This window comes from Zonotrichia leucophrys, chromosome 1, assembly GCF_028769735.1.
Source record: "Zonotrichia leucophrys gambelii isolate GWCS_2022_RI chromosome 1, RI_Zleu_2.0, whole genome shotgun sequence".
Lineage (NCBI taxonomy): Eukaryota > Metazoa > Chordata > Aves > Passeriformes > Passerellidae > Zonotrichia > Zonotrichia leucophrys.
In genome coordinates, this window is record NC_088169.1 from 65,370,584 (window position 1) to 65,394,076 (window position 23,493).

General features: G+C 39.8%; 1 protein-coding gene across 3 annotated transcripts; it reads left to right on the plus strand.

Moving 5' to 3' along the window:
* Window positions 1–80: 80 nt before the first annotated feature.
* Window positions 81–21,418, plus strand: PROSER1 (proline and serine rich 1). 3 transcript variants are annotated; one of them, XR_010440638.1, is made up of 14 exons: window positions 83–801; window positions 3,814–3,879; window positions 4,600–4,668; window positions 5,123–5,217; window positions 7,417–7,510; window positions 7,964–8,074; window positions 8,790–8,873; window positions 9,773–9,851; window positions 12,077–12,172; window positions 12,294–12,338; window positions 14,600–16,361; window positions 17,017–17,164; window positions 18,458–20,804; window positions 21,098–21,418. XR_010440638.1 is itself a non-coding variant. In XM_064715596.1 (13 exons), exons 1-13 carry the CDS (start codon window positions 757–759, stop codon window positions 21,101–21,103), a joined length of 2,700 nt encoding a protein of 899 aa, XP_064571666.1. In that variant the 5' UTR covers window positions 81–756; the 3' UTR covers window positions 21,104–21,415. The 3 variants fall into 3 exon arrangements, 2 of the variants coding, with proteins under 2 accessions (XP_064571666.1, XP_064571654.1); XM_064715596.1 differs by lacking the exon at window positions 18,458–20,804 and having other exon boundaries at window positions 81–801; window positions 21,098–21,415; XM_064715584.1 differs by lacking the exon at window positions 21,098–21,418 and having other exon boundaries at window positions 18,458–21,090.
* The last annotated feature ends 2,075 nt before the right edge of the window (window positions 21,419–23,493 follow it).

Here is a 23,493-nt window from a genome sequence, read left to right on the forward strand (position 1 = left end):
CACGGCCCCGGCGGCCGCTGCTCCCCGCGCCGTGCCGGGGCCGGGACCGCGGGCTATGGCGCGGCGGCGGCGCGGGGCGGGCGCGCTGGTGCCCCCGGGACAGCGCTCAGCGCTCCGGAGTGGCGCCGGGAGCTGGGCGAAGGGCGAGTCCGCCCCGAATTCCCGCCGCTCCTGCGCAGGCATCGCTGTCGTCGCCCAGCGCGGAAAAGGGCCTTTGCTCAGCGCCGTGATGCCATAAGGGCGCGACGGCACGGAGGCGGGACCGGCGGAGGGGGTGCGCTGTCTGTGGGCTCACGCCGCTCCCGGGCCTCCCGAGCCCGCCTTCCCCGGGGGCCGCCCGCGTCCGCCCCGGCTCTGCCCGCCGGGATCGCAGGGCGGCGGCGCCGCCAACGATGCTCTGCGGGGGCGCCCCGGGCCGGCCGGGCCGCGGTGCCGCGTGCTGAGCGGGGCCGCTGCCGCCCTTCCCTTCTCCTCCCTTTCCTTTCCTTCCCTGCCGCCGCCGCGACCCCTGCGCCCGCGGGACGCGCGGGGAGCGGGAGCACCGGGCGGCTCCCGGAGGGCGCTTTTGTCTCCGTGTCCGCCGCCGCAGAGGCGGCAGCGCTCCATCCCCGGGGCCGAGCACAGCCCCGGCCGCCTTCCGTGCCCGGCGTTTTTTATTTATTTATTTTTTTAAATCCTTTTTTTTCCTGTATGCTCAAAGACATTTTTTATCACTGCTATTATTTCCTCCACGTTTAAGTGTCGGCAATAATCAAGATGGATAAGAAATCATTTGAAACCGTGCTGGATGAAATTAGGAAGGTAATTTCTCGTTTTGTGTGTTAGTTTAATCTTTTGGTCATGGACAGTAGAGCAAGGAGTACTGGCTACAAATCGAAAGGAGGGGTACATTTAGCTTAGATATTAACGAGAAATTCTTTACTGTGGAGTGGTGAGGTAGTGGAACAGGTTGCCCAGGGATGCCCCAACCCTGACAGTGCTCAAGGCCACGTTAGATAAGGCAACCTGGTCTAGTGGGAGGTGTCCCTGCTCATAGCAGGCGTGGTTGGGTCTGGATGATCTTGAGCCCTCATTGGAAATAAGCACTTGGATAAATTTGCTGCAGCATTTTTACTTTCAAGGAAGATGAGGGAGAAAATCAAAAAGTGTGTCTTTTTGGGGAAAGTGCTTTGGTTGCTTGGCCTGTCCGGAGACAGTGACAAGTACCCGCCTTTTATACTCTTGTTTAGGAGGTACAATGCACAAGTAGGACGTGGAACACTGATTTCTGAGCTGCATTCGGTTGTCCTTCTTCTTCTTCCCACGTGATTTCGTGGGAAATCACGTCTCCCACAGCTCAGGAGTGACTGTGTGCACACCTTCTTCCTCTGGGATGTCAAGCCTATGTTTTGATGATTGCTCTGAGCTGTGCTTCTTCATTTTCTGTTTTAAAACTCTCTGAACAAAATACTGCTGGTTGTGGGGAGCAGAGATACAAACCTGGGCTTCCTCTTGTCTGGCAGGGCTCTGGTTTCTCTCTGCACAGGGGACTGATTTTAAAAGGAAAGCTTGAGGTTAGTGCTTGGCACACTTCCCTGAACGCTAGAAGGAGAAAAGCGGAGGAAAAATCAGAACCTTTGAGACTAATGTTTCTTGTTTTGCCTGGGAAGCAGAAACCTGTGACAATGTATTTTGTTGCAATTCAGCAGAGGTTATTTAAGTGTCTCAGTAGAACAGTTTACCTGCCGAAGGTGTCTTGGTGTAACAATGAAGGGCTTGTTTCAAATGAGATTTCCTTGTGGCACAACAGTAGTCCATAGCATTTTTGTATTAAGCAGAATTTTTTGTTGTGTTGGTTTGTCTAGGAGAGGTAAATTTCCTTTATTTGGACTCGGGTTCTGGAGTTGAGTTTCAGTTCAGTTTCTCTTCGGCGTGCGGCAGTGATGGCTGCAATTGCATTATTATTATTTTGCAACATATCGAGGTATAAAACCATATCGAGGTATAAAGCCATATTGAGGTATAAAACTGTTCATCAGAAGCCCCAGGGGTGTCTTTCTTATCACAACTACATTTTTGCATAAGGTCATGGTCCTAAGGTCTCTCTCATAAAACAGCTAAAAACATGACAGTCTGAGATATTTCAGGGTGTGGACTTTCCTCCCAACTTATGAATTTGTGTGGAAAATCTGAGAACCACAAAAAAAAGGTCAAGGAATGACTAGCACAGGAATGCTTTCTCTGATGATTGATGGTGGGAGGGAGCAATGTTTCAGTTATATTACTGCAGTGCAGTCCTTCAGAATACGCTCTGTGATTACTAAAGACTTCAGACAAAAGGGTTTAGGCATGTGATTTTAGGCACTTATGTTTCCTCTATGCTATCTGCTTGTATTCCTGTATTCCAACTTGCTGTTGATCTAAGGATCTGTGCTGTGCTGTGTTAATAATAGTTGTGCTGTTGTGGTGTAATGTTCATTATCCGAATACTGGTTTTGTGTCTTTGCTGCTATGTTTTTGTTTAAGCTTCATTTCTAGCTCTGTGATAGCACCTTCTGTATTATGTGGTTTACAAGTTTGTTGTGTTGGCCAGTGTTCCGTTTTCAGTCCTACAGTTAGCAGGAACAATTATTTAAATGTCTTTATGTGTAGCTTACTTTTCTTTTTCCCTGTGTCTATTTCCAAGTACTAGCAAAATAAACTTTGGGGGGGTTTGTTTTTTTGTTCCTTCCATAAATATGCATAGCAGTGCTTTCTGTTTGTACTCTTGTTATAAAGTCATTCAGTTGTTGATTTAAGAAGGGAAAGTAACATTTGTTTCAGTAAAAATTAAAACATACTCTGCTTTTTTACAAAACACATGAAGAGGAGGAAGGAGTAGAAGAAAAATGAGCATAAAGGCAGAAATTTTTTCTGCCCCTGTGACTTCAGTGTGTCTGGTAGTTTGTCTCTTAATGAGGTACAAAAAGGAAGAGGGTTGTTGGAAGGAAAATAGAAGTGAGTGTGTGGGTAAAGCTAAAGGTGGTTTGAGAATACACGAGATCTAGCATTAGAGGGGGGACTTGGAAACTATGGGAAGAAAGGTGTTTTCATTGGCTTGGGGCAGGAATTCAGCTGTTAGCTGTCTTCTTTATGTGTTGTACCTGTCACAGAGGGCTGGGTACAGGGAGGGAGGAAGTCCTGGCTGTTAGACAGCTCACGTGGTTATCCACACAACTGTCCTGCCACAAAATCAAAAGGCCAGTGCTGCATTAAAGTACTGTGCATTGTTTGTATGGTGTGACTGCATGTTAAAATTTGGAATGCATAAGGATAATGATAAGACAGTATCTATCTCTGGAGCAAGCTTTGCTGTGTATTTAATTCTGTCTGTATAGACTCATTATCCAATTTCTTCCTAAATTCACTGAAGTAAAATACTTTGTTAATTACTTTACAGGGGCCATACAATGCAATTGCCTGAATAATCAACTGTTATCAATAATCAACTGTTAATAATCAGCAATTATCTTGTTTAAGTTGATGTAAATCATTGAAGGAAAAAGAAGAGTGATGATGTTCTCTCAGCACAGTTAAAAGCAACAATGAAAAAGCAAAATCAAGTAAATAAAAAAGGAGTATTATTTTGACAGAAGAATTAAATCACATCTTCCTGCTTTTCACTGCTCTCAGTTACCTAAGAAGTACACTATTCCTTCAAAATGCTGCAATGTAATTGATACAAATGTCACTTTGTAGGGGCAGATTTTAGATTAATAGATTAGCAGATGGTTGTGCTATAATTATAATTTTTGAGTCACTAATTATGCATCCTTTTTTTTCTGTATCTTTTAGGCTGTATTGACTGAGTACAAATTAAAAGCTATTGAATATGTTCATGGATACTTTTCCAGTGAACAGGTAAAGTCAATGCTCTTATGGGTTTAATGGGAGTCATTGTTTTTCTGCATTCAGTAATACACAGTGATTGTCTTCAGTCATATTGCGGCTGATCATATTAGCTTTTCATATTTATTGAGGAGATTTAATTCCTTGTTATTATATCAGCATCACACTATTAAAAAGAGTTCCAGGTTGCTTTGTCATCAAAATCAGTACATTTTCATTCTTTTTGTGTCTGGAAAGTTGTATAAATTTATCATAATGGAACTTAGAATTGTTTTGTGTGTACTGTCTAAATAGAGATAATGTATAACATGATAATTTCTAGATTCTCTTTGTCCTCTTTCTTTTCCTGCTGGCTTTTTTTGGTGTATGCTTGGGAATATACTGTTTGGGTTCCTGATAATTGATAAGCTTTTTCAGAGATACTTGATACTTGGGGGTTTTTTACTTATTCTAATACATTGGTATTGTTATTCATAGATGCAAATATATGCAAAAAAGAAAGTGTTTTAATATTTCCATGGAAAAGCTTCATCTCATAAAGGAGAATTTTTAGATGCTTACTTAGAAATAAATATAATGTTAGATGCTGATAGGCAATGACAATCAGCCATCAGAGACAGATGTTTCGTAGCAGTATACCAATGTGCTGCAAAAGTGGAAAGGTCATATTGATGCTGTTAGCATACATTTTTAATATATCTGAAAGATTAATGGAAGGCCTTACTGTTGCAGGTTGTTGAATTGCTGAGATACTTCTCCTGGGCAGAACCACAGCTTAAGGCAATAAAGGCTTTACAACATGTAAGTTCTTGTGACATGATCTTGTGGAATAAATTTGCTCTCTTAATGTCATTTTGATTTTATGACACCTACTTTTCAACTGATGAGTCAGTATACCTTCAAAATCTTCGAAGCTTCTTCTTCGTCTCCTTCAGTGGTACCAAGCTATGAAATTTCATACTTCTGAATTGGGGTATCTTTTCTGACTAAAGTGACTTTTACTTTCCTATATATCATAGAAGAAGATGTAGCCCTTTCTAACTCTTGTTAACTCTACTGTTTCCTTTGCTTTTGGTGAGTGTTTTTTGAACGTGTTTGTTCATAATTTAGCCTATAGAGTCTTCTTCCCAATGGGAGGGAGAGGCTATTAAAAATTTACTGAAATATACAATATGAAGCTGTTACTGAATTGTGTTCTGAGTTTAAAATACTTGTACTGTTTTATTTTATACACACTTTTTTCTTTCTCTATCAGAAAATAGTGGCAGTTCCAGCATCAAAAATGGTTAATATTCTCAACTGCTTCACCTTCAGTAAAGATAAACTTATTGCCCTTGAAATCCTAGCTTCGTAAGTATCTCTTCTGCTGTGTTCCTTAACTTGTATTAGCTCATGTTTGAAGATATAAAACTTTAGATCTCCTAGACCTGGTTAAGGTAAAGAAGAAATCCATTACTGATGGGGCTGTTTAAAATAAGAGTTAGAAGCAGATGTTGTAGAAGTAGACATAAGACTGAGAGAATTGGGTTTGTTCTGCCTGGAACAAGTTGGAGTGACCTAATTTCAGCCTTCTGGTACCTGAAGGGAGCTTGTAAGAGAGCTGGAGTGTAGTGGCAGGACAAGGGGAATGGCTTCATACTGAAAAAGAGTAGATTTGAAGTGGATATTAGGAGAAAATTCTTTGCTGTAAGGATGGTGACGCACTGGCACAGATTGTCTGGAGATGTTTCCATGCCTGGGAATGTTCAAGGCCAGGCTGGATGGGGCTCTGAGCAACCTGCTCTAGTAAAAGGTCCCTCTGCTCACCTGAAGGGGCTCTGGAGCTAGATGATTTTTAAGGTCCTTCCAACCAATGATTATATGATTGTGGAAAATTCCATGGTTCCTTTGAGTCTTCTCCTTACTGCTATGTAAGCTTCTGCCTGCTGGAAGACTGGCACTTTTGGTGGTGTTTTTAATGTGGTCTTCAAATTTTGTAGAGAACAAAGAGAGCCTTAAGCTTGTTTCTCTGCTCACTGAAATCTGGAAGACTTGAGACCAGGAAATTCTGGGAATTGACCCTTTTTTGAAAAGTCCTCTAAGTATTACATATGTAGAGATGAGTTAAGTAAATGGTACTCTTAAACTGATAAATCTACTGTCTATAAAAATAGGTATTCTAAATTTTTATTTACAGAGAAAGTTGGAATATTCCTAGTGAACAGAGTTGCTTCAAAGGATCTATTACACATATTTAAAATGCAAATCTTCTGCTTGGTTCAGGGGATTTATTTTATAAATATTGTTCTTTTTTGGTTGTTGAGGGGTTTTTTGCTTCAAGCATATCTGTCTTCCCTGTGAATGCTGTACTACCACCTGCTTGCACTTCCTGGGGCATATAAATTCATGGTACAAATATCCATAAAACAGTTAAGACCGAGGATACAGACATGGTTTTGCTGTAGGAGTTGAGCTTAAGGAAGCCATGTCAGTGCTGGTAGTCTATTTCAGACCAAACCAAAACACAGTGGCCAAAGGAAAGTTAGTTAGTGACACACTAACATGTTACCTTCTTGTAATGAGACTGGAGTGCTTTGACTGTTCAAGTTTTACGCTTCAGCTGATGTGGGGCAAAAGCACAATAACTTCCTTAGCTGTTGAATTTCTACAGTACTAGAGCAAAGTAAGGGATTACAAGTACTAACCCAAGTTTTTTGCTGCTTACTTCATTAATCAGGAATATTGAACAAAGCTGAAAGTTCATTCACATTTTAATGCTGTTCTTTGAGGTGTTTTTCATGGCGTCATTCAATGTTCTGCTGATTTCATTTCTGTCTAATATCCTCCTTTGAGGAGTCCTCCTTTTTGGTGCTGTATTTCCAGTAGTTTGGACGACATGGGTAATATTTGACAGAGAAGTGCTGGTAAAAAATTGGTCAGGATTTTGAATAAGGCGGGTAGAAGCAGGCATTGGTCTCCTTGTAGTCACATATTTTGTTCTCTGGTGTGTCTAGTGTTGTTTGGGGAAAAAGAGAGAGGAGGAGTACCTTTTGGAGCTATATTAAGGCTTTCACTAGCTCTGCAGATCTTACAGAGATTTGCTGGAAATTATTTTCTTAATTTTAAATGAAATTAGATGAAAACTTGTTTTTCCACCAGACTGACAAGAAACAGTAGCAAATTGAGTAGCTGCTGGTTTTCTGCTGTGCTAGGAATAGTGTGTTAGTAGTAATTAAAGCTTTCTAGTGAACTGTTGATGCCTTATGTCTCAAGGCATCACTTTTGTGATGCAAAATTAATTTATTCTACATACTTACTCTTGAAATAAAGTTTAGCCATCATCATCCATTATTCTGTATTGATCTTTAGTTCTAATACCTTGTTTTACTTACAGGTATGAAGTCCATATTTAAGCCTAGGATTTTTACTTTAATAATAGTGATATTATGATCTAAACCTAGTTATGGCTTTTTAAAGTGCTTTTGGGTAGTGGCTAACTGTGGGTAACTTTTCAGCATTTTCAGCTTATGCAGATGGAATGGCAGTAATTGTCTGTCACTGTCTTTACAGCAACATTGTTGATGCTCAGAATTATCGCCTGATTGAAGATCTGTTCAGAATTAATATGTCAGAGAAGAAAAGATGCAGACGAATTCTCGAACAGGTAATCAAGATAAACTTAAATCCTTGGTTTTGTTAGGAGTGTATCCTTGTGGTCATTGTGGGGTCAGGGCTTAGCATGAGGACTTCTGGGAGCTCCCAGTGTTAAGACCAGCTGAAACAAGTAACTGCAAAAGAAAAGAGCATGTACAACGGAATGAGAAGGTTTTGTCAGGCATTAGGAAAAAGAGACACAGAATTGGAATCAATGGTGGAGGAAACAGTTTGTGTTTGTTTTAGAGAGCGCCAAGTGCTTAAGCCCAAGTTCAGTGTAAGCAGAGAGGGACTTTGGCAGAAGTTTACACTATTTGCATTATTTGGAATAAGACTTGAGACACAGACTTCAGTTGTTCCATGTAGGTTGATTCGTGCAGTCTAAATGTCATAAAGTAGTAACTAGTTTCTTTAGAGCACTGAATTTTATAGCAAATAATGTTCTTTCTTGATTATTTTGCAGGCTTCAAAAACAGGTTGTAAGGCTCCTCATGCTATGATATCATCCTGTGGCATGATTCCTGGCAATCCTTATCCCAAGGGCAAACCAAGCCGCATAAATGGAATTTTTCCAGTAAGCATGATCCTATGCTTTTGCTTTTCACAAATGAACCTTGATTTAAGATTTATTGTAGTATAACCAAACCCAGAATTCATATATGTGGAAGGAGGAGTGGAATCAAAACCAAAGTGTGTTTGTTGGGTTGGTTTGTTTGCTTGCTTGCTTGTTTTACCCCATTCCACATTTACAGGGAACTTGCATGATTTTTATTTGCTCATTCTTTCTCTGCTGCTTCAGGTAAAGATTACCTGAACAATGTCATAAATAAGACAGTTTTCATATCAGAAAAACATTGTAAACTCCAGCAGTATTTGGCAGAATCAGGAGGTGTCAAGGGGCTTGCTGGTAGGTTGATAAAGTGACCTAATATGGTCACTACAGTACTACTGCTAATCTTAGTGTGGCTCTTAAGCATGTTAAGCATTTCCTGTGAACACCTAAGCGACAGCAAAATTAATGTTATCACATTCACAAGTCAAAATGCAGAATTCCATCATCAACATGCACTGTTTAAAATGCCTCTCTTTACAAAAGCTCAGTGTTACAAGCTATTGGAATTTCTTTACAAGCCTAAAACAGTTGTGTTGTTTTTTTTCTTTCCTGACAAACATGGTTACTTTCAGAATGTTCAAGAACTCAAATGTAGTTCAGAAAAAAATAAAAGGGAAAATTGTACAGCAAAGCCTGCTTCTAAATTAATGCTTGGTTTAATTTTCTTTTCTTTCAGGGAACCCCTATCAAAAAGGACACAGAAGAATGTACTAATGAAGGAAAAGGAATAGCAGCCCGTATACTTGGACCATCCAAACCAGTATGTCTAAAAATTAGTAAATGACTCTTTAAAAATCCCCTAAACAACTACCAGCCAATTCAACAAGGCTTTGTTATAAAATGCTGTTATGTTGCAAGAAGACTGTAAGAGCAGCAATTTAATTGAAACTAAACTTCTGTAATGAATATGACCTAGTATGATTTTATTTAACTTGAAAGTGAGCTTTAGTTTTTATCTGTAGAGGGGGAAGATCCTCTCCTGGATACAATGTATGCGCACTTGAAGACAGAATTTAAATTACAGTAGCAGAAGAGAAAGCTAAAAGCATTTTTGGTATTCCATCATGAGCTGCTCTCTGAGGATTTCTCACATGAGCACAGAAAATGCCTCCATCTTTGAAACTTGAATTACAGCAGTGCCTTAGAAAGAGGTTCTTGTTTCTTAACACAGCTGATCTGTATTTCAAAATATTTGAACACGTGGGACAAACTTTCAGTGAACCTACAATCTGAGGTATTGTCCAAATTTTTTTGTTATCACTTCTATATATTATGAGGTGTTTCCCACAAAGCTGTATTATTTTAAAAATGTAGGAACCTTCAGAAATATTTGCTAGTTTTAAATGTGCTAAACCTCTAAAATGAGAAGTCAGTCCAAGACTGCAGAGTATGAGAACTGCAAGGCAGAAAGGAGCTCCCTTTCCCACTTGTGCTCAGTTTTCTATTAAAATCTAAAGGTGTACTAGTGATGTTTGTTTCACTCTTTTCAGAAAGCATGAAATACTTGCAGTCGCTATGGATATTATGAAAAAATTTCGTATCACCTATATTTGTAGAAAAGAATGCCTGTCTCTAGTAGTAGAATGTTAGCTTTTTGTCTGAGAGACATTACCTAATGCTTTCACTCTTGCTTTTTCCATTTGTTTTTTGTTTATGTAGGCTCCATCAACGTACAATCCACACAAACCAGTTCCATACCCCATCCCACCATGTCGGCCACATGCAACTATTGCACCAAGTAAGGTTTCTGTGTGTTCTAGCTTGATGCTATTGTTCATGCATTTGCCTTTTAAGCACTGTGTCAAGTGTTGGTTTCTCTGACCAGGGTCATATCTGAAGTTGGCTTCTGCTCCCTGAGCATGCTCTGGGTACTGGTTTCTACCTTTTCTTTCATTACAGCGGAATTGATAAAGAGAGGAATATATTGACTTCTTTTTCCAATGTCCATAAGAAAAATTCACAATCCTGTTCTGATGACTGAATATTTAAATTTGTGGGAGGTGTTGAGCATGTTAGACAAGACGAGGCTTTGTTGTAACATTTGGCCAAGGCTTGGGCTTTGGCTTGACAAGTATGACTTGTTGCTGTAGAACCCAGCTTGGAATATGGTCAGCCATGGCCCTGTATTGGGTGGAACTATGTAGGAACTTGCTGATGGGCTGTGATCTGTCTCACTTGCCTTCAGCTTTACCTTTGGCCATCATTATGGAGAGTAAACAGTTTCCTAAAAGAAAAGTAGATTTCGGTGTCAGAAGAGAAACAGTGATTGCTTTTTCCTGCCATTGTTCTATTTTTAGCAAGGGCACTATTTCTTAGTGCCTTAAGTAAGATTGAGCCTTTATTCATAAGCTCCTCTCTTTGCTCTGCTGCATCAATTGTTAGACTAAAGACATTTTTGGAAGGGGCCAGGGCAATTGCCCTTTCTTTGGAAGAAAACTTAGAATACTTAAAGTAGTCAGATGCAGGTCTGGCAGGCAGCCGAAAGCCTTTTCTAATCTTGAAATTCTGTACTGCAAAATAAAGACTGCTCTGGTTACAACACTTGCTTTTCATTCATGTTTGGGATTTCAGGGTTTTTTAGGGAGTTGATAAGAAAGTGAAGCAGAACTCCTAGCAAGCATGCTGAAGGCTGAGTCATCTAATCAGCTTGATGTCTGCAAGCCTTTTTATAGCCATTTTAGAAAAATGGGCACTACTAGTGGCTAAAATAAGAATGATTGATTATTTATGGTCAAGAAATTACTTTTTTTGAAGAAACTGTGTAGGAAACTTGCAGACTAATTTGGATTTATATTGAATAAATCCTATCCAAAGTATCTTAAAGCACAAAATTTGGCCTGTGGCAGGATAGAAATATTAGTACAGTTTTAGTATATTAAAGAGCTTTTGAGGTTTCAGGGCCTTACTAGGCTGCAATATGTGTTTTAAGAAAGCTCTTGTGACAACAGAACTCATAACTGGTGAAATTATATATATGTGTATGTGTTTAATGAGATTGCAGATGCTGACCTGAAACTATTGAATGTGACTGTTTTCAGTGTGATTAGAATGATTGTTTTCTGCTTCTTGACCATTTCCTTTCTGAGTGATTCAGTGATTTTTAGTTGCTTTTCTGATTTTCTTGTGCAAGAAATCTTAACATCAGGTGGAATTACTATGAAAGTATGAAATCAGAAAGGACTTCTATATGAGAAATTGGTGCACTTTCAGTATTATTCAAGTGCTACCTTTTCCCATGAAGCCCAAGTTCTTACGCTCTTAAACTATTAATTCAGGGCCACTGTGAAATGTGTGTGTTCCTGCAATTTAAATTCAGATGTATTCCATCAGAACTCTGTACCACAGCAGTACAACAGTTTCAGTTGCTTCAAAAATAACAGAGGAAAAAAAGGTATATTTAATATGTTAATTGCTGTTAGAATTTTATATTAAAGTATCTTACTAACCTGCTTGAATTTCTTAACATTTAAAGAAATATTGAAGAATACTAGATTAAGTATTTGAGAAGGATTGTTTTTTCTCAGAATTTTCTGGCTAATGTTAAAGGGTCATGGTTACTGATCTGTGTTTGGCTCCTTTGTTTGTCCAGCTTTAATGCTGAAGAAGGAGTTGCAGCAGCCTTTAATTAAGAATAGGAAAGGAGCCAGTGATGCTGCGGACATTGTATCACTCCTCCCCTTTGAGTTTTTTCAGGCAAAATGAAACTGAAAGGAATTGAAACCTGACTTTTTCAGGCTCTCTTAAGAGAATTGCCCTTAGTAAAATTTGGATCACAGTGCATGCCCTTCAGGCAGACATTGGCAAAAGCCAGCATCCAGTCTGTATAGTTAACTGGTCTAGCTTTTTGATAAAGGCATGTCTTACAGTCTTGAAAATATTTTTTAAAAGGTGAAGATGCTTACTGGTTCATCTAGATACAGGTTGTTCTCACAACAGGGATGTGTATTGCCTTTGTTATTTTAGGTGCTTACAACAATGCTGGCTTAGTTCCAATGGCCAATGTCATAGCTCCAGGCTTACCAGCTCCTCCACCATACACTGCTAATCAAGTGGTATCAGGTAAAGCATGCATATCTTTAAAATTATTCATGCTGTTTTTCCTGGCTTATTGCTGGGAGTGGATCTTTCACTGCTGGAGTTTCATTTGCCTTTCAATAACAAGCTGCTGTTCTCTGTTTAGAAAATGAGGACCTTTCCAGCCAGGCAAAACCTTCCCAAAATCAAGGTAAATTGCAAATCCACAGGGGGATTTTTGTGTTCATTGTATTTTTTGTTACTTGTTCAGAAAATGTTAACAACTTGTTTAGCGGGATCTTCATAAGCTTCTAAGTATGCAGCCACTAAGTATGTGGAATAGAACCTCTTGAGAGTGGAGAAAAAAAATCATCAGACATGTGTACTTAGAAGCACTGAAACACTAAAATTCATTCTTTTGTGTTAGCTTATCAAAAATTTTTGTACTCTTCATTATATAAGCATGTGAGAAATAATGCTAAAACCTAAATCAAAATACCCTTTGCAATGTTCATGCACTTAAATACTTCAGTAAATATTTGCAGTTTTTAAAATTCTGGACATCTGTTGGAAAACTTATTGACATTTTAATTTCATAGATCAGTTGCAATAAGGAGGTAGGAATGCAAGAGAGATTTAGAGATTTTTGAATGTCTTATCCCAGAATATTAGATCCAACTGTGTCTGCCTGCACTTTTGTCTTACCCTGTAAGATCCTGTTCTTTTTACCAAGACAGTTGTGTATTTTTTAATTGTTTTTGTGTGTACTAAGCTTGTACGCTTAGTACAAAGCATAATAATAAATCCCATTAGGAACTACTTATAAAAGGGTTTTGATAATGTTATTAGATTTGACAAACTGAGAATTTACTGACCATTGAGTCAGGCATATTAACAAATACTGCAAATAGATTAAATGACTGTGATAAGTTTAGCTACTGTAAGTATTCCTAGGGACCCAAAAAAAAAAAAAGTTGTGTTTTGTCTTTCCTTCTCTGTGTCCAGGGATGGGTCTACACACAATGTTTTGAAGAATCACCTAGTTCTTGTATACCCCTCTTTAAATATGCATGTATTTTTACAAAGTTAGTTCATGCAGCTAAATGAATACAGTGTAAGAAATGAAGTATTCTCTTAGGAAGAAAAGTTCAGCTCTGGCTTCTAGTACAGCTGTATTTCATTTGTGATTACCTTGGCTGTCAGAATTAAATAACTGTAATCTTTGAGAGTCTTCAGCTTGGAAATAGAATGAGAAAAGAACAGAATCCAGGGCTGGGTAGTCTGGGGTATTGTTTTGAAAAGAGTATGTAAAAGGAAATAGGTTTTTTTTCAGATTTACACATTTTAGAGTTTCAACATACACTAAATTGAAGTTTGTCATGTCAGCTTAGGTCCAAGATTTTAAAGAATAATTTCTGGATTTCTGTGTAGAATTATATGTAGAAATCAGGCAAGAGAGACATGCAGGCTGCTAGAGAGTTTTGGGTGGTGAGTTTGACTGGTTGGATGAGTGTCTTGCTTGCATTTGAACAGATTATTCCAAAAGTAAAATACAGCACAAGGGTTATTTGAGAGCCATGATTTATTAACATATTCACGTTCCACAGGAGACTAGAGGCAGGCATATCGAGAGTCATGACATGCCAGTGTTCATAAATGCAGCTCCTTTCCATCAACCTCCACATTCACAGTGTGCTTTCCTGTTTTCCTGCAGCTTGACTGATGTCTCTTAACTTACTTTGTAGGATTGACACAAACTGGTACTTTTAGTGGCAGGTGCTTGCCTTTATTGCAGACACCTGACTAAAGATTCCTAGAAATACTTGTTGCTAAAGTCAAGCGCCAATGTTAGTTTAATACTGTAGTGTGATACATGAATTTCAAAGTGTACCTTCTTAGAATCAAAATCTGAAGGAAGCACAGTGAAGAGAATGACCTGATTTTGAAGGAAAGAAAACTACCAGCACCTGAAATCAGCTTTCTTCAGTTGTTGACTAAACTTCTCTGAAATCATGATACTTTGAATTAACTGGTTCTGAAGGAAATTCTGACCTTCAGTGAGAGTGGATGCAGAGGAGCCCAGGTGATCTGATGCTGATGGAATATTAGATCTGGTTTGGGTACTGCCAAATGTTAGGGACCAGAGGGAGGGTGTTTACTTGTATCACTCAGATGTTCTTACAGAGTGTATTTGAGTTTCTGTTTTGCATGAGATCATGAAGAGGTAGCAGATGTCACAGAGTGTTTTAAAAAGGAGTGTTAGCCCACATGGTGTATGATTTGTGTGACGTGTTTGTGTGTACTTTTTTGGTTTGTTTTCATAGGCCCCGCTGTTCATTGTTTATATGTAGACATTGTGTGTTAGCTGTTGCTTGTGTATCATATTTTGAAATGCTGTATAAAATGTTTTTGTGTTGATTTCAAACCTTTCTGACAGTTTCAAGTATTCTTACTGGTTTTGTTTCTTTGCAGCTTTTTCTGCACAAGCGAATCAGCTCTTTACTCCTCATGGTTCTAATCCTTCAACACCTGCTGCTACTCCAGTCCCTACCCCATCACCTGTCAAGGCAATAAGCCATCCATTAGCACCTGCAACTCCCCTCATCTCTGGGATGAACATGTCTACCCCTGTCCTTCCTGTTTTCCCAGGACAGGTCTCCTCTTCCATCCATACATCTCAGCCATCTACCCCAACCCCTACTGTCATCAAATCCCTTTCATTGCCTGGTGTTCCTGTCACATCTGTTCACAGTGCAACCCCTACCCCTATCCCCTCAGTTTTTTCTGGGCTGGCTTCTATCCCTGCTGCTATGCCCACTCCGCAGGGTTCTTCCACTCCATGTGCCACACCTGCACCCAGTGAAGCTTTTGCATCTGCTGCTACACCATTTGCTGGCCTCCCTTTCTCTGCAACCTCTTCAGTTGCTTCTGCTAATAATCCTGCTCCATTGTCATCAGTCTTTGCTGGCCTCCCTTTGTCCTTGCCGCCCAATGCCCAAGGGATTTCTAGTCCTGTTCCATCTACAATTGCTAATTCTCCTGCCACCACCATTCCTGGCTCGCTTAGCTTGCCTAACCCAATTTTGTCTGTCTTAAAGGGATTTCTGACATCAAATGACACTTCATTAATCAATTCATCTGCTTTACCTTCTGCTGTGACAAGTGAGCTTGCTTCTTTATCTGCTCTTGCTAATCAAAGCTCTGATCCTCCCACTTCCTCTGTCAACAAATGTTACACTCCATCAGCCACCCCCAACACACAGCGTTCCTCCACACCTGGGCTGGCTATTTTTCCAGGTCTTCCATCCCCATCTGTAGCCAATTCTAGTTCCACTCCTCCCACATTGCCTGCACAGTCACCTTTAACCACTTCGCCATCGATTATGCCAGTCAACTGCGGCTCATCAGCCTCCCTCTTGCATGGCACGAGTCCTACTAATCCCGACCAGCAGCTCTCATCAGCCCCAGTTGCCACAAGTATCCCAGTTCTGGTCAAAACAGAACCCATGAGTCCTACCCTGTCGGCCTTCAAAGGTCCTTCTCATTCAGCCAGCCCTTCTCATGGCACCCTAGGACTCTCAGGGCTCGGGCGTGCGTACACCTCAGCAGCTTCAGTGCCCGTCAGCTTGCCCAGTTCCCTGAACCCAGCGCTGTCAGGGCTCTCCTCTTTGAGTGCTCCTCTGAACAACTCCAGTTCTCTGGCTTCCATTTCTCTCGCCCCACACGGCTCCTCTGCTCCCATTGCCCCCGTGTTCAATGGACTTCCTCCTTTCACGTCTCTAACCAGTAACTTTGCCTTTACTGGTAACCCAGCACTGACCCCTCCCGTCACCCTCCCGGGGTCTCTGCTGGCCACCCCGGCTACGAGCGCTGCAGCCGTGCCCGCCCCCCACGCGAGTTCCACCGCCGCCGTGCTCTCAGGACTCGCCGCCTCCGCAACAGTCTCCGCTCCACCCTTCTCGCTTAACTTGTCCAGTGCTGTCCCTTCCCTTTTTTCTGTTGCCCAGGGACCTCTGGGATCATCAAACCCATCCTTCCCTGGTTTTCCTGTCTCTAACACACCCTCTGTCACTCCTGCTCTCCCTTCTTTCCCTGGCCTCCAGGCATCTTCTGCAGTAGCAGCAGTTGCACCGTTGCCGGCAGCTGCCACAGCCCCATCTCCAGCTCCAGTCCTGCCAGGGTTTGCCTCGGCCTTTAGCTCAAACTTCAACTCTGCACTTGTGGCACAGGCTGGGTAGGTTACTGTTTTTGGAGGAGGTCAGAACCACTTCTTTTTCTCTTCAGCAAACACTGATTTTATTTTTGGTGTGTAGGCAATATTTTCACTCATAGTGACTAATTGCAGGTAATTTTTAAAGTTACTTCACTACTAGATTTCCACCTGCCGTCAGAAGCTGATAGGGTAGTGATTAAATAGGTTGGCCTCAATAGTCCCTGTTATGGCAGTCTAATCCAGTGAGGTGCTCAGTAATTTTATTTCCCAGATGAGGATACGTGGCACCTCCTAGGCTTTTATAAGAATGGATTCCACGTGGGCATCCATTAACACACAGAGGTAATAGCAGACAATAGCTTAGATATTTTAAGGAAGTCATCAGCATAAATTCTCGTCTTTAAGGGTTTTTTTTGTGTGTGAACTGTCAACACAGTTGAGGTACAAAACATTTTGAGTGCTCTTAAGTGTGTTCCAGACAATCTTGGTTTGTGTATGTATGAATGATTTTTAGGTGGGTAAAGACTGGAATTCAGTTTAGAAATTCTGGCCTTTATGAGATTTAGGAAAAGAACTGCTTCTGTGATTTATATAGACATAAGCTTATAGAGAAGGAAACAGAATAAAACATGGTGCAGATGTTCCTAATAATAGCCTCATTTTTACATTCTTTCAGCTTGACTTCTGGACTACAGACTCCAGGAAATGCAGTTTTTCCTGGTCTTTTATCTCTCCCCGGTATCCCTGGCTTTCCCCAAAGTGCCGCACAATCTTCCTTACAGGAATTGCAGCATAGTGCAGCTGCACAGTCAGCACTACTACAGGTAATGTGCCTATTTGTTAGTACTGTTCTGCTTCCAGTGATCTCTTGAGCACCTACTTGCCTGTTAACTCCTTGGGATTAGTTTACGTCAGTAAATGATTAAAACCTCTAAATTGTGTGAGAACTGAATAAAAGGATGATGATAAAAACAGCTTCTACTAACTTTTTACTCAAGGCCAGTGTACAATGCTTCATAAATGAGATTAAAACATTATCTAAAACTCTTTGTAAAATGGGGAGAAATAAAAGATAATGCAAATCAATTTTGGGTAAATTAATTTTAGGGTTTGTGTTAAATCTAACGAGCTGGTCATACCATTGCAAAATCTGTGCTCAGTTCCAGTCTGACATTTGAATAACTTAGAGATTTCTATAGACCGTTTGCTGTGTGTTATGTGCCACTGCATATGTAATCAGATTGTCTTGAAATTGTGTCTGTTGTGGTTGTGCCTTTTTCTTGATAGTTCCCACAAACAGAATTGGAATATAAGCTTGAAGTGGCTTTGGGTGATGTGTAGGTTCATCATCTCTTGTCCATGAAACAGCTTGTTTGACCCATCAACCTACATAAGTTAACTGAAACTATCATCAGACTTTGTTTATATGTTTAGTTTGTCTTTTGTTAAAAACAGCCTCTGTACAGACTCTTGTAAGAAATTTGACCTTCTCTACATAATACTAAAAAAGAGAGCTGAGTGTCTTGATTTAATGTTTTCTCTCTTCTGTGACACATCAGTTGTTGAAATGGAGCATGTATCTAAGTACTGTTCAGAGTGCAGCATATTGTCAGATATCTTCTGAATATCAGGGGATTGGAAGAAGCAAGTTACTTCATCTAGACCGTGCCTTTGCAGCTCAGAGTCTATTCTGATTCTATAGAAATGTATGCAGATTGCATTGAGGAAATGTAATAATTCTTATTTATAAGATCTAGTTACTAAAATTAACACTTATTTACCGGAGCAATGAAGAGAAGGAAAGTCGCTAAAATATTACAGCTCCTGATTAAGCTGTGCCTTCCAAATCAGCTGGTGCCATTAACACTTCTTTGTTTTCCCCCTTAATCCAACTGCTTTCTTCCTTCTCTGGTATTTCAGAGCAATAGTATTTGCACTACAGATTAACATCTTTGTATAGATGCCATGCTCATCTCTATTCTTTGCACTCTTCAGAATATAATCCACTTGTTTTAGCTTGAGCAGGACTGGTATTGTGGCTGAAATTTTGCTTAATTTAGGTTTTTGTTTCCTTGATTTTGTCAGTGCTGTTTCCTAACTTCTTATCTTCCTTAAAGGCGCATTCTGCTTCTGCTCTGGACAACTATACAGCTCAGCCTGAAGGTTTTGCTAACTATCCATCAACACCAGGAACACCATTTTCATTGCAGACAAGTCTGCCCCAGAGTGGATGGCAGTAAATACCAGGCATTTCTAAAGACTGCAGTGTTTGCTTGACAGAGCCTGATCCTATTCACTTTGAAGGCTGTCTCTGCGATAGTGGGAGCATGGTCTGAGCTGGGGAAAGAAAGGGAAAACATGAGGGTAAAATGTTTCCAGGAGGCTGTGTCAGATGTCAAACTTCATTTGTGAATTGCATTCAATTTGATTCAGGGTCTGATCCTGTGAATTGCTGAACATCCTTGACGCTCCTTTAATTTTAAGAGTTCAGTGTTTGGTTTCTTACAGGATCAGGAACATTCAAACAGGTGTTTGTGTAAATAGGGCAATTGACTGTCAAGCTGAGTAGGGAGACCAAGTATACTTAATAGTGTGAATAAGCGCCTATCCTGTTATGTTTTGTATGGTATATGTGGTTAATAGAGACTGAGATCTAGATTGAAACTAGACAATTAAAGCTGTAGATGACCTTTTGTCTAGAAGCACACTTCCTGTGTGTGTACAAATCAAGGTCAGTTTATGGTCTTTTCAGATGTTTTCTTCCTATGTATGAGGATCTCCTGTTAGCATCAGCAGTATGTTAAGGGGAGGGTAGGTCAGAGGTATGTGGGGGTTTTTCTTATGCTTCAAAATACTGTCATGGGCTTGCTGCTGAATTGAGTACTCCTTTGTCTGAACAAGAAAGATAGGAAATGATGCTGTACTGTATTTGGTAGAAGTGGATTATGTTTTACTGGAGTATGGTTTAGCTAGCTGACAATATGTCTTTCCAAAGTATATAAAATCATTTTAACTTGCCTCTAAAATAAGGTTCCATAATATTCTCCTTGCCTCCAGCACCCCTCTGAATGAATTAAATAATTGTACTGCGGATAGGCTGCCTATCTGGCACTTTTGACTGCAGACTTATGTGAATGTTTACAGACATGGGGCAAGTTCTCCTCTCCCTTATACTCACAAACAAACTGGTTCTCTATATGCTTTCCAGCTATAAACTACAAGTTGATGGTGCTTATCTTATCCTGTGAATATAAGTGGGAGAAGAATTTGGACCATGGATTTTTTAGTATTTTTCCTTGGAAAACATACATGATTTTAAAGGCATATAGCTAAATTAACTGTTACAATGCAGCATATAGAAAAGTCTTGCTTTGTTAGTGAAATTGAGTTGTGCACTCTTCTAATAATGTTAGTATCTGTGGCAATGTGTAACACATCATTGAATATCTTCTATTTAAGGTATGCTCTTGATCATGGTCTAGAGACAAGAGAGGTGAATGATATTCAATCATGTGACTAAATTAAAATTTAGAGATACTACACTGTAGAAATGTTCTGCACCTAGAGTTTTACTTTTTTAAAGATTGATGATGCTGGGAGATGTTGCTAATGTATTTTCTTTCAAGATGTGAACAAACTTTTTTAGAACATTAATGGAAATTGCTGTATTGGTTTTTAACATAATTTTTTAAAATAAAAAGTTTACAGTCATGGCAAAAAGGCTTTGATGACTATTTGAATATTTACCTAAAATATGAATGAATAAACTTGTTTTTATTAAGATACTTCTACTGATCTTGATCTTGCTTTATGCTGTTTCTTTTGATGCAGAATTCTGTCCAAAATTATAAAATTTACCTCCTAAGGAGTGACATTAGAAATATCCTATTTAATTTGTAGGTTAAAAACTTAAATTCTTTGCCATTTAATAATCAAACTACATATTACATTAAATCTTAAAAAAAAATATTGTGTTCTTACATTTTATTTTGTGAAACCTGTTAAAGTCTCATGATTCTCCACTCTGAATTGCTCTTAAAATTGATATCTTGGATATTGATATCTTGACTTAAGAAATCTGTGGAAGAGGTCTCTACCATCTTTCATTTTATTCTGCTTGTCATTCTTTCCATAACTTGTTCTTTGTAGATTTGCAGATGAGTTGGAGAAAATAAAGATACAGGTATCTTATCAACAGCAAATTGCTCAGTAATGTTACTGAGGTGCTGAGTCTGACATCCTATTTTATCCTAGTTTCCCCATCAATCAATCAAAGTTTGAACTGATTCACGTCACCTTGTAGTCAAAAGCAAATAATACTGTTTTGTCCGAATGTAAGCACTTTGTGCCTCTGTTTCTAAAAATATTTGTTGAATGGTCATGGGGTATGGGGTTCCTGTCTGAGCACTGGACAACTCAGAGATGCTGAAGAAACTCAAGCCTTGTTTCTCCAAATGTAAACAGGTGAGAAGTCGTGAAATCCACTGTGTTAAATGCTCTTCTCCTGGAGCAGTGTAGTTACTGGGTGTTGTGCAGCCACTTTACCAGAGAAGAGTGTTTGATGCTTCCATCAGTGTTAGACAAGTGAATAGGTTAAGAAGTGTTTAGTTGTAAAGTTCTTATGTCTGGAATGGGCTCTCTGGTTCTTACTGAGCTGGGTTTTGTAAAGCAGCTCTCCACTGGTTAGGATTAAAATTCAATTTTTTCAATATTTCTCCTGATGTAAAATTGTTTTTTATTAATTTTTTCCTCTTCAGGAATAGATTCTGTGTTCTGCATTGCAGCAAAGGGCTGTGACTCAACCTTGGAATTTCTAAGAGGAGTGATTTGTCCTGCGTTCCTTCATGCTTACTTGAGCACCGGCTTTAGACAGCCAAGGAAATGTCTGAAATGCTCTGAGGCAAACCACCTTACACTGATCCTGTGCCAGGAAAGGGCTCTTCCTGCATGACTTTAATTCTGGACTGACTGATTTTTTTCACTGTTCAAGTTGTCTATTATTACTCTATTTTGTGTGTACTGATGGCCTGCATAGATACGGTGTGGTGAAGTGTTCCTTGAAATAAAACCTTTTTTGCAATAACTAAGAACATACTGGGATTGTGTTTGCAAACAAGTTTCAGTGTCTCTTTCAAGTGCTTTAATTGCAGCTGCAGTGAATAGGAGAGAAACAGTGTGACAGTGTTCACAGGGGTCTTTGGATGAGGGAAGAGATGAGGATCTGACTCCATGTTTCAGAAGGCTTGATTTATTATTTTATTATATATATTACATTAAAACTATACTAAAAGAATAGAAGCAAGGATTTCATCAGAAGGCTAGCTCAGAATAGAAAAAGAAGGGATGATAACAAAGGCTTGTGGCTCGGACTCTCTGCCTGAGCCAGCTGACTGTGATTGGCCATTAATTAGAAACAACCACATGAGACCAATCACAGATCCACCTGTTGCATTCCACAGCAGCAGATAATTATTGTTTACATTTTGTTCCTGAGGTCTCTCAGCTTCTCAGGAGGAAAAATCCTAAGGAAATTATTTTTCATAAAAGATGTCTGTGACAAAACAGAATAATTTCTGTCCTTTTCCTCTGGTTTGCAAATGAGTGTTGGGAGTTTGCCTGGTCCTGAAGGGAAGCTTGCCATGGTATGAATGTTCTGGCTTTCTTGCGACTTGCCTGCCTTTCTGTTTTGATAGAGGAGCAATACCTTTGTCTCTCTCTCATGTTTCCTCTAGTGGACCAAGAGGGATCTTCTGTCATCTCCAGACCTTCAGCTGTTGAAAGCTGATGCCATTTTCATGAGGAGGAGCAGCAATATGGGAATATTCTTACAAGCAAAAGGACAGTACTGTTAATCTGCTCTGTCCTGTCCTGTCTCCTTAATTTTGATCTGGGGAAAAGGGGGATGACGAGCCAGAAACAAGTAGGCAGAACTTGGGGCCAGGAAAAGACTAGGCTGAGAAATCTATAGGGACTGGCCAAAGCCCAGTGCATGGGAAAGAAAGTAGTATGGACCTAAGAAGGTCAGAAAAAGACAAATTTTTTTTACAAATCTCATGTGAGGACTGCCTGACAATTCTTTGCATTTTTGGGATTGGCACTGTTTACAAATGGCTGTGGATTAAGGCTCTACAACCGGATTCTGAGGTAAGTGAGAGAAAGTTGACATTGTAGAGACTGTCAAGGACTAGTGCAGTTTGTAAATGTAGCTGTTGGTGCAGAGGAATGTTGGAGAATATTGTACTTACAGGTAAGTACCTGATCATGCCTGACCTGAGCCCTCAGGCTGCTTTTGGAATAGAAGTTGAAGGCTTTAGCTGTATCACAAATATAAAACTCTGCAGAAAAAGCTGAACTGAGAGCAGCCTGAACCAGTCATCTGATGTGGCTTCTAAGTGAGTAAGTTCTGCTGAAGCAGCTTTGAGCTCAGTCTTTGTGGCTGTGCCCTGTGTCACAGGAGTGCACCAGGCTGTTCAGCACCCAGTGAACTTATAGCTTGTAAACTGCTTTGCCCCAAAGCTCTCATGTGTTTTAATCTCTGAGCGATCTGTAGTAATCTGGGACATGAGTTATCCACATGCCCCAGTATAGCCCCAAGGAGAAAGTGTTAAAATTGCCCTAGCTTTGATTTCAAAGTTTTGAAAAGAGGGGAAAAGTGCAACTAACATTAAAATGAAAAAAACCCTAATATTAGAATGAAAAAAACGTAATATTGTGATGTTCCGGAACAGAAACACAAAACACCATCTGCTTTACTCACCTTACTATTTACAGTCACCTCAGGAAGTTGTCAATAAACAGGAAACAATTATGTCTGTTACCTTTTAGCATGTGCTGCTCATTTATCTGATGGTATAAACAGCTGTTTAAATTATGGCATTGAAATGGTTCAGAATTAAGCTATTTCCAATAACTTTAGTTTTGCTGTAAAATGAAAAAAATATTGTTGAGATAGTTTTGCATATTATGTTTTGATTCTGAAATAATTAAACCACATTTCTCTTGTCACTGTTCACACATGCTACCCTACTGGTAAGCATCTGTCCTGAAGAGGTGTGATCATGCACCTCAGTGTTTAGGAGTCTAATAATGATGAAAATGCTACAAATGGTCTAAAATTAATATTGTCACATTTTTGGGAGCATATTGCAATAAG